This window comes from Jaculus jaculus, chromosome 14 (genome assembly GCF_020740685.1).
Source record: "Jaculus jaculus isolate mJacJac1 chromosome 14, mJacJac1.mat.Y.cur, whole genome shotgun sequence".
NCBI lineage: Eukaryota > Metazoa > Chordata > Mammalia > Rodentia > Dipodidae > Jaculus > Jaculus jaculus.
Genome location: NC_059115.1, coordinates 65912115 through 65923748, shown reverse-complemented (window position 1 = coordinate 65923748; position 11634 = coordinate 65912115). Strand labels below are relative to the sequence as shown.

The 11634-nt window shown below is 43.7% G+C and overlaps 1 protein-coding gene across 1 annotated transcript in view; it reads left to right on the top strand.

Moving 5' to 3' along the window:
* The window catches only part of Syn2 (synapsin II), a 151317-nt gene that overhangs the window by 120557 nt on the left and 19126 nt on the right, over nucleotides 1-11634 (top strand). Inside the window, exons 6-10 of the mRNA XM_004651595.2 lie at nucleotides 1441-1503; nucleotides 1745-1887; nucleotides 7392-7466; nucleotides 7863-7965; nucleotides 9522-9671. Of these exons, the coding sequence (XP_004651652.1) occupies nucleotides 1441-1503; nucleotides 1745-1887; nucleotides 7392-7466; nucleotides 7863-7965; nucleotides 9522-9671 (534 nt within the window). The remainder of the gene's footprint in view (nucleotides 1-1440; nucleotides 1504-1744; nucleotides 1888-7391; nucleotides 7467-7862; nucleotides 7966-9521; nucleotides 9672-11634) is intronic.

Below are 11634 nucleotides of genomic sequence, written 5' to 3'. Positions count from 1 at the left end.
TCCTCCCTCCTTACATCTCTCCCTTCAGTTTTCAATCTGGGCCATCAAACTCCAGTGGCCACTCCTGTATTCCACAGGAATCTGACTCTTCATCGCAGCTGGTCTTCTTCCCTTCAGCAGACAGTTTCTCACTGAGATAGCAGGAGTGGGACATGAAGGGAAGGAGACTGGAAGAGAGCTGAGTCAGACTGAGTGAGATGACAGTCCTAGGTTGGTGGAAGATTTTTCATACAACGTCCAGACCAGGACAGAGTTGTTATTATTTGGAGGGGTCTCGAAAAGCACTGGTCCAGTCATGGCACTTGACAGATGTGAAGGCTCTGGCTCCGTGGCATGAAGTGACTTGCAGAAGGTCAGTGGCAGAGAGCACTAGAATCAGAATCTCACTGTCTACTCCAGTGCTCCCTTTATCCTGCCACATTACTCCCGTCACCTGCATTTTGCTACAGTTCCAAACCCTGTCTTTGGAGGGGATTTCTTTTACTTTTTGTTGTTGTTCTGTTAAAATAGGGCTACTTCAAGGAAGTTTGCTTTTTTGTGTGTATGTGGTATGTGTACACATGTTGACACGTGTGAGTACACGTGTGTTTGTATGTTATGGAGGCTAGAAGTTGATGTTATGTATCTTCCTTTATTTCTGAGGTAGTCTCTCATTTGAACCCAAAGTTTGCCAATTTAGCTAGTCTAGCTAGCCAGCTTTCCCTGTCTCCTCCTTCTGAGCACTAGGGTTACAGGCAGGTGACCTGCCTGGCATTTATACATGCTGGAGAGCCACACACAGGCCCCCACACTGATGTGACAAGTGCCTTATCCACTGAGCCATCTTCCTGGCCCAGAGTTTACTTTGTTTAAGATGTCTCCAAGGATAAACATATATACATCATTTCTCTCCTAAACCCCAAGCTGAACAGAAGTAGGCTCTAACATACCAAGCTGGTCTAGTGGTGAGTATGTTGTGGTGTTGGTGAGCAGTGAAGTTGTGCAGGGGAGCGGGGAACAACCCGGCTCAGCATAGGAAAGCCGCACATTTGAGGGTAGGCAGTAAGAGATGCATTATGCACTGGGCATTGAGGTGCTAGAGATGCCTTCAAAAGTTTTCAAATTTATTAAGGTACAATTTGCAGACAGTTAAATTTATCACTTTTTAGTCTCTGTAACTGAGAGCCAGTCCTGCCTAGGATTATCTACCTCAGGGAAAGTTGAAACAGTGAGATGTAGAGAGCCAGATAAGAGGACAGGGCCCTCATAGCTCTGCCTCTAACATGCTGTGTGACTTGGGAAGGCTGCTGTCATTCTGTGGGCTCAGTTGGTAAAGCAAGTTCATGGACTAGGTTGCACTAGTTCTTTAAGGGTGGACTTAGGGTACTCCCAAGAAAAATATTTATAGACTTCCACAGAGAGAAATACTGACCAGTTCTTTCCTTCCTTTTCTGTTTTCAGCTGACACTGCCTACGTTCCCTGTGGTGGTGAAGATTGGTCATGCTCATTCGGGCATGGGCAAGGTAAAGGCAGCTAGGATTACTGAACTCTTCCCATAGACATTATGGGGTCCCTTGGGAGCCATGAGTTCACCCCACCTGGTTGGTCCCTTGGTTTCTTTGTAACAAGTATGGCCCTGAGCCCTGGGAAGGAAACTTGAAAGAGGGGACCTGCTAGAGATATGTGACACCCTAGTTTTGCTGGATTGGAGACATGGTGTTATCCTATGTCCCTTTTTTCCTGTCTGCCTTACACCAACATTAGGTCAAAGTAGAAAACCACTACGACTTCCAGGACATTGCTAGTGTGGTGGCCCTCACCCAGACCTATGCCACAGCAGAGCCCTTTATTGACGCCAAGTATGACATTCGGGTACAGAAGATTGGCAACAACTACAAGGCTTACATGTAAGTGGGGGCAGTGCCCGGCAGGTGCTCTCTATTCTTCCTAGCTAGCAGCTGTCAGGTTAGCCTCACCTGGCCCATAGGGCTGGTAGCAGAGCTTTAAAAAATATTTTATTTATTATTATTTATTCACAAGCAGAGAGAGAGGGAGAGAAAGAAAGGGAGGGAGGAAGGGAGGAAAGGAAGTATAATGGGCATATCAGGACCTCCTGCCACTGCAACTGAACTCCAGATACATGCATCACTTTGTGTATCCAGCTTTACATGGGTACTGGAGAATCAAAAGCCAATCCGTCAAGCTTTACAAACAAGTGCCTTTAACCACTGAGCAGTCTCTCCAGCCCAAGTCAGAAATTTGGAGTGTGGATGTGTCAGGGCCTCTTGCCACTGCAAATGAATTCCAGACGCTTGTGCCACTTTATGTATCTAGTTTTATCTGAGTACTAGGGAATCAAACTTGGGGCATCATGCTTTGAAAGCAAATGCCTTTAACTGCTGAGCTATCTCCTCAGCCCCTTTAAAACATTTTATTGACAACCTTCATTCATATACACAATGTACCCTGATAATAATCCCTTTCCACAAGTCTCTTTCATTCCCCCTCTCCTATTCCTCTTACACTGGATTCCTTTCCAACTAGTCCCTCTTCTATTTTGATGTCATTTTAAAAAATATTTTTTCTTTATTTATTTGAGAGAGAGAAATAGGTAGGGAGAGAGAGAGAGAGACAGAGAATGGGCATGCCAGGGCTTTCAGCTGCTGCAAAGGAACTCCAGATGCAAGCGCCCCCTGTGCGTCTGGCTTTTGTGGGTCCTGGGGAATCAAACCTGTGTCCTTTGGCTTAGCAGGCAAGCGCCTTAAACACTAAGCCATTTCTCCAGCCCCTTGATGTCATTTTTAAAAACATTTTTTTATTTATTTGTTTATTTGAGAGAGATATGTATACAGAAATAGGCAGGTAAGGAGAGAGAGAGAGAGAATGGGTAAGCCAGAGCCTTCAGCCACTGCAAACCAGCTCCAGATGCATGCACCCCCTTGTGCATCTGGCTTATGTGGGTCCTGGGGAGTTGAATCTGGGTACTTTGGCTTTGAAGGCAAGTGATTTAACCACTAAGCCATTTCTCCAGTCCCTCCCCCTCTTTTTTTTTTGTTGTTGCTCTCATCTTTTTTTTTAAATTTATTTTGTTTATTTATTTGAGAGCTACAGAGAGAGAGAGAAAGAGGAGAGGGAGGGAGGGAGGGAGAGAGAGAGAGAGAGAGAAAGAGAGAGAGAGAGAGAGAGAGAGAGAGAGAGAGAGAACGCGTGCATCAGGGCTTCCAGCCACTGCAAATGAATTCCAGATGCATTCGCCCCCTTGTGCATCTGGCTAACGTGCGACCTGGGGAATCAAGCCTCAAACCAGGGTCCTTAGGCTTCACAGGCAAGCGCTTAACCACTAAGCATCTCTCCAGCCCTGTTGCTCTCATCTTATACAAGTCTTATGTAAGCAGTGTCAGCTACTGTAAGGTCTTGAGTGCAATGGCTGTTTAATGTCTGAAAGACTGTATTCCAAAGTACTCCTCCCCTTCTTTTGGCTCTTACATTCTTTCTGCCACCTCTTCTGCAGTGGTCCCTAATCCTTGGAGGGTGTTACAGAGCTCTGATGTAACACTGCACTGTCTCCTCTTCTCAGCACTTTGATGAGTTTTGAGCCTCACCAGAAGTCATTGCCATCTGAAAACAGAAGCTTCTGTAACCAAAATGAGCAGCATTAATATATGTGCATTAACATAAATAGAGGGCCATTTGGTGGGTGTAATATATCCATTTTGCCACACAACAGTAGTGGCTCCCCACCCAAGGGCTCATGACCTCCCCAGCCATAAGCTTTGGATTAGGCTTTTAGTACCAGGCATGAATTTTCTCCCACAGGGTAGGCCTCAAATCCAGAGAGTGATTGGTTTCCCCCATAACAGGCATGCCACCATTGCACCTGTTGGCACATTTGGCCTGGTTAGCCAGCTATGTAGATTGCAGGCCCACTGCTGGTTAAGACTGTTGATGACTCTTCTCCCCCAGCAGGGTGCACAGCTCTTTCCAGCATCAGGACAGCTAGTCAGCAGGGAGGAGCCTCCAACTCAGCTTAGCTCCATTTATTAGGATCTTTGTCTTTGTCTTTCTCTTTAGGTTTTATTAATCTTTTTAAATTAAAGTTCAAAATAATAGGTTTTATTGTGGCATATTCATAAATGCTTTATTTTGTTGACCTTCCTCCTCCACCTACCTCATCCTCCTGTCCCTTGCTTCCTAAGATAGCCCCCCTCTGCTTTCATATCACATGGGTTCTGTTACACTTTTCCCCCTTTAAGACCTCTTTTCTAATTTCATGACCTATACTCATCTCCCATATATATACATATATGTAGAAAATTAAAATCTAGAATCCACATATTAGAGAAAACATATAGTATCTATCTCTTAATCTGGGTTACTTTGCTTTACATAATAATTTCCAGTTTCATCCATTTTCTGTGTCATGACTTTATTTTCATTTATGGCTGCATAAAATGCCATTCTGTGTATGTACTACATTTTCTTTATTCTCCTGGTGATTGACAACAAGACTTGTTTTATTTCCTAAGTGTTGTGAGTAGACTTGCAATTGAATTTCTTGGCTGGGATGTGCAAGGATCTCAATGGTAGGACTCAAAATCCTTGGATACATACCCAGACGTGGTAATATGGGGTCATATAGTAGTTCCATTTTTAGTTTTATTTGAGAAAACTTCATGTTGCACTAGTTTACATACCCATTAGCAGTTAATTAGGGTTCCTCTTATAGCATATCCTCACCAGCAGTTGTTATCATTATTTTCTTGGTTTTGGCCATTCAGACTGGGTTGAGATGAAATCTCAGAGTAGTCTAATTTGCATTTCCTTGATGAATAAGAATATTGAACACTTTTTAAAACACTTATTGGCCATTTGTCTTTCTTTTTCTGACAGCTGTTTATTTAGTTCACTAGCCTGTTTATTGATTGAAAGATTTGTTTGTTTGGAGGGTTTTTTTTTTTTTTTTTGGTTTTTCGAGGTAGGGTTTCACTCTAGCTCAGGCTGACCTGGGGTTCACTATGTAGTCTTAGGGTGGCCTTGAACTCACAGCCATCCTCCCGAGTGCTGGGATTAAAGGCATGCGCCACCACACCCGGCCTTGTTTGGAGTTTGATATTTCACTTTTGTAGTTCTTTATGTAGTCTAGAGATAGAGCCAAAGCTCAGTTTTCCTGCTGTTATGTAGCTATCTCTTCCTTACTCATGGTTGTCTTTGCTGGACGAAAACTTTTTCTTTACATGTAATCCTATTTGTCAATTCTTGGGTTATTTCCTATGCTATCCTCTTAGAAAATCCTTGCCTACTCCTATATTTTGTTTTCCTTTAGCAGTTTTAGTGTTTCAAGTTTTTAAAAATATTTTATTATTTATTTATTTGAGAGAAAGGCAGAGATAGATAGATAGATTGATAGAGGGAGAGGGAGAAAGAGAGTCAGGGAGAGGGAGAGAATGGACATACCAGGGCCTTCAGCCACTGCAAACGAACTCCAGATGCATGTGTCACCTTGTGCATCTGGCTTATGTGGACTCAAGCTGTAGTCCTTTGGCGTTGCAGGCAAACACCTTAACCCCTAAGCCATTTCTCCAGCCTTAGTGTTAAGCTTTATACTAAAGCCTTTTGATCCATTTTGAATTGATTTTTTTGTGAAGAGTGAGAAATGCAGATATAATTTTATCCTTCTATATGTGGTATCCAGTTTTCCCAACACCATCTGTTAAAGAAATTGTCTTTATTCCAGTGTATGTTTTTGACAGCTTTGTCAAAAATTAGTTGATGATAACTGTATGTGTTTATTTCTAGGTACTCTATTCTATTCCCTTGGTCTATATGTTTGTTTTTATACCAGAACTATGTTCTGTACTATAACTTGAGGTCAGGTATTATGATACCTCTGGCATTGTCCTTTCTGCTTAGGATTGCTTTGGTCAATCAGGGACTTCTATCTCATCTCTACTTTGACTAGATATCTAATCAGACAAGTCATCTAACTTTTTGAGTCTTGTTCTCCTTATCAACAAGGGAAAAAATTGAGCCTTTTTACAGCAGGAGGGGTTTGAAATGAGGATCTCATAAGGGATTTAATGAAGCACACCTTGAGAGGCAGTGAGTACTATTGAAGCGTGAGAATTGTTGCCACTCCATTAGTTCACTCAGTGGGCCACTTCAGGGCTGAAAAACTGGCCTTTTATGTAGATTTCTCAGTGTCTAACCTCTGATCTCCAGAGAAGAAATACCTAGGAACTGACACAGGCATTCTCTAAACAGTTTTAAGTTATAAAGACAGAACATGGAGAATCTGTCCATAGGAAAAGAGGGGTTTTCTGTCCCTATAGGTCCCCCTTCTGTGGGTAAAAGACTAATAATTTAAAAGGTTTATTGTTATTTTTAAGTAGCTTGGTTTACTTAAGCCTATACCATTTGGCCTTCCCAGCAACCCTGTGTTTACAGATAAGAGGCTCAGAGAGGTAAAGTGATCATGTGAGTCACCCAGCTACTCAGGAGCAAATCCAGATCCAGAAACTTGGTCATCTACCTCCTACTTAAGATAGTTGACTCTCACCTGTACTCGTGGCTGGAACAGAGCACAACAGAGGCTGTTTCTTTATTTTTACTTTTTAAAATATTTTATTTATTTATTTGAGAGAGAGAGAGAGAGAGAGAGAGAGAGAGAGAGAGAGAGAGAATAGGCACATTAAGGTCTCCAGCTGGTAGAACTCCAGATGCATGTGCTACCTCATGCATCTAGCTGGAGAATTGAACCTGGGTCCTTTGGCTTTGTAGGCAAGTACTTTAACCACTAAGGCCTCTCTCCAGCCCAGAGGCTATCTTGATGCCATCAGTCCCATTTGATAAATGAGGCAAGCCCAAAGTGATAAAGCTTATCCAGGGTCACACTGCTACTATTATAGTGACCCTCAGAAGAGAACTGTTGAAAGAATATATCACATTTAGACAGTGGGAGATTTTGACAAGAACCTTGTAGAATTTTTCAGGGTGGGTGGGATTCTCTTTCATATTCTACTGAATCAACCCAGATACTGAATAAGCAGGCTGCTAGAAATATAAGACACAGTGTATATACCTCAGGCATTTTTCATAGTTGTGGCCAAATCTTAGCTTACAACTCAACACAAATAACTAAAGTAAAAAGTGATAGAAAATGAGTGAGATCTAGGTAAAGTTCTGTAGGAGTTCCAAAGAGAGCAAGCATCGAGTGAAAAGACTGGGGCAGGATCCATTGAAGCAGAACTAGACACTTGTCGAAAGCCCAGGGTCTCACAGCTGGCCCCATGATCCACAGATAGACCTCAGGGCTCTATGGGGAATGCAGCGTGAGCTGCAGTTCTGGAATCTCTGCCCCTTTCTTGCTGGTGTGGCTCACAGCTTGTGCTTTCCTGGTGGGGCCTTGTTGCAGGAGGACCTCCATCTCAGGGAACTGGAAGACAAACACTGGCTCTGCCATGCTGGAGCAGATCGCCATGTCAGACAGGTAAGAGGAGATGCCCACTCATCTCTGAGCAGGAGGCTACCATCAATGAAGAGGCATAAACAAGTCCTCCCTGAAGGGAGCATCTGAGCAGACAGGATAGAAAAAATACAAACAGCTTGTGAATGAGACCAGGCAGGTCTGGTGCTGAACTGCAGCAATAAAGACTGCATGCTGTAGAAGATCAAGAAAGGAGCAGTGCTGTGGGCTGGAGTGGCCGAGGAAGCCTCATAGAAGAGGTTTGGAAAGGATAGGATCAGGAGACCAGGAAGAAAATGCACCATAGAAGAGGGACTGAGTTTGATAGAATGGAGGGATGAAGGGAAGGTTGAAGATAGGGGTGGGAGAGGTGAGGCGGCAAAGAGCCTCAAGCTCAGGATGCACTCCTATCCCCTCCAGGTACAAACTCTGGGTAGATACCTGCTCTGAAATGTTTGGTGGCCTAGACATCTGTGCTGTCAAAGCTGTACATGGAAAAGATGGGAAAGACTACATTTTTGAGGTAAGTCTGGCTCAAGACGAAATACTATACAAGGCCAAGTTGATGACCTAATTGGTAAAGTATTTGACATGCAAGTATGAGAGCCTGAATTCAGATCTCATATAAATGCCAGGCATGGCAGTGGGCACCTGTAATCCCAACTGTCAGGAGGTGGAGGCAGGCAGACCCTGATGCCAAGCTAGATAGCTAGACTAGCTGAATTGTTGAGCTCTGGTTTCAGAGAAAGGCCTTGCCTAAGTAAGGTAGACAGCAATTAAGGAAGATAGATGTCAACATCTGTCCTCCACAGTCACATGCACATGTGCATGCGTGCACACACACACAGAGAAATGAAGAAGTAACATACAAGGCTATAGGCCAAACTCTTGACTCCAAAATTATGTGGACATCCCAGATTACATTTAATTTAGAATTTTTAGATTATGGAAAGTCCCAATGGACTGCATAGCACTTTAAGCTATTGTTTCCTACCTGCTAGGCTGAGACACACTGTGAGTCATGGTCATCAGATCTGGGTTGGGGTTCTAGCCTACATTCCTATGGGAAGACTATAGTGACTTGCTTATTCTTAGTCTGAGAAAGCTGCCTTTGGGAGTCATTTATTTCCACCTGATCATTATACAGGTAAGGAAACGGAGGCCACCATACCATGAGTGTGTGCCCACGGCCACAGGGTGAATCAGCGTGTCAACCTGAGTGCCTACATATAGGCAATTCTCCTTAGCATCTGTCTGAGCTTTGGAGATAGTCTATTCTACTTGATCCTCTACCAGAACTTTTCTGACTCCCTTTATTCTTCACACACACTATGCCTAGTCTTCCTGGGAATGGCAAAGTCTCCTTGTCAGGAGTTACAGTTTCCAGAGTATTAGTGTCAGGACCCTACAGTGGGTTTCAGATTCAGATTCTGCCCCATGACCTCCTTAGCATGGAACCTTCTGGATGGCCATATCTCACTTTGTTGGGTGGATCCATTTTGCTTCCATAAATGAGAGAGTTGGACAATGGAGTCTATGATTCTCCTGAGCCCAGACATTTCCTTAAAAAGGAAGCATGGACCTGAGTTACAGGAAGAACCAGGATGGATGGCAAATCAGGAGGCCATACCAGGTCAAGAGCAAAGGCAAGAATCCGACTATTTAATATGCAGAGCATGTTTGGAGACAAAGATTTGGCCAGTGAAATGTCAAAAGATGAAAACTGCCTGCTCTTCCCCATACTTAAGGGAAATCCTCCATGTTTTACTGCTTTGTAAAGTTTATTGAGCTCTGGGCTGCGCTCTTTCCTTGCTTTCTCCTTCTATGTATCCCCAGTAGTCATTTTCTGCATCTCACTAAGGTCTGTTCTGGGCAGAGAGACAGCATCTGAGGCAAAGGCTTACAGGAGTAGGAGACAGTGGTCCTATTTCTGCCAAGGATCATGCTGCCAGCCGAAGAAAAGAACACTTGCTTCATCACCAACCATCTCTTCTGCCTTCAATCTTACCCATTCTGAAAACCATACCAGACCTTCACATGTACAGACCCTTTTCTCACCTGGGCCACATCTTCCACCAGGTCATGGACTGTAGCATGCCCCTGATTGGGGATCACCAGGTGGAGGACAGACAACTCATCACTGAACTAGTCATCAGCAAGATGAACCAGCTGCTGTCCAGGACTCCTGTCTTATCTCCTCAGAGACCTTTAACCACCCAGCAGCCACAGGTAAGCAGCTGGGAAGCTTGGTGCTCTTGGAGCTGTGGCTCTAGCATGAAGCACAGGCCAGACACCCGTAGGCCTGGATGGGATCCCAGGAGTCTTCTCCTTTCTTATTTTCCCTTCCTTCCCCTCTGGAGGCCTGATTATCTCGCAGGACCCCTCACCGGAGCTTGCTCATGAGCAGTATCAGCCTTAGCACTGTGCAGAGAAGGAGTACTGGATCTCCACCCTGACCCTGAAGTCTCCAGGGAGCCAGAGCCAATTCCTCCCGGGATTCAGGGGCTCCTGTTTTTAACTGAGTGCTTTCTGAGGAAAGGCTGGATCAGATCACTCATTAGCTGTTCACTGCCACATTTGTAGCAGGATATTTCTGAGAAAGCTGCTGCTGGGGAAGAAGGGAAGAGTAAGGTCCCAACTTCCAGGGGAGAGTGACAAGGTAAAATAGAAACCTGTTTTTCTGCCTATGAGAGAGGAGGCGGTCTTCTTTAGTTGCTATGGTACGTGACTGAAGGACCCCCTTTATTTTAACAGGTCCACTGGGAAATCCATACCAGAGCTATCTTTTTAATTTATTTTTATAAGATACGGACATACTAGTATGTAAACAACACATATTGGTACCATCCTTTCCCTCATTCCTGCCCCTTTCCTGAAGAGGCCCTCCTTGTTGGGGATTGTGGGTCATGCATTGTGGGGACAACAGTCAGTTATGTTGGAGAGGCAATGTCTCTGTGCATAATGTACCAACTTGTGGCTCTAACATTCTTCCTGCCCCCCCCCCCCGTTCCGCAAAATTTCCTGAGCCATGTTGGTTGCATTTTAAGTCTACTTCATTGATGGGCTCTTAGGAGCCTCTGGTTTGGTAGGAGTTGAGTGTCCTCAGCATCCCTCTCCATCACCCTTGTGCTGATATCAGGTTCATCAAGAAAGCAGCACTCTTGCTCATCTATCCAATTCCTCTGTAGTTTCAGCTGGGGCCAGGGTGAAGTATGCTGGGTCATTTATCTCCTTAGGTCCCGCTGCCATCTGAAAAAGACAAGCAGACTTTCCAGCAGAGAGTGAAGTCAGTACCGGTTAAATGGGATAACCATTATTAATTTAGAGAGAATTTAAAGGGTATGGACCCTCTTATAGCCCAAGATTAGTGGGAGCTTGACATTGGAAAGCAAAATCGTTATCTGAATATGATTCTGACTTGTTTCCCAGTTCCAGATATAGGTTCCTTTCCACCAAGCAGATCTGTTAGACAATCCAAGAGCAGTTGGTTACCCACTGTTGCTGTGTGCCACTGTTTGCACTTGTGTGAGCTTCATGTCAGGTTGTTTGCATCTGAGTAGCTTAAACTTTGAGTTGCCTGGTCAGATCACACTGGAACTTTTGAGTGGGCCAAAGAAAGAATATGACCATGTGTCTGAGTTTCTCCATTCCTATTAAAGAGATATCTCACATTTCAAAAACATCCCAACCCCCTCTCTCCACGGAATGTTATATAATGAAGTGGTAAAAACTTGGGACAATGAATCAAAGGACTGAGTCTTAATCTACTTGTTTCTTTCTCCCTTATCAGCCATATAACTGTGGGGTTTATCCATCTTTAATGGAGCTCAAGTTTTAACATTTCTAAATCAGAATTCTCTCTAAAATCTTTCTTTCAAATACAACTTCAAACAGAAGGATTAGAAGAGAATACTTTATTTAGAATGTTAGCTTTGAAATGAGAATCATCCAAGTATGAATTCTAAATCTTGCATTTTTGGTTTGTGGCTTTGGACAAGGTCTTTATCAGTAGCTCAGGAAAGATGACCATAGTCCTTACCTCACAGGGTTTCTATGAGAATTAAGTGGAGTAAAAAAATCTAAAATGTGGCATAGTATAAGATACTCTACTCAGTGAAGGTTAATTCTTTGTAGCTAAGCAGACTCTGCATTTGGATGCCTATCATAGGCTTGGAGATCATCACTGCCTTTT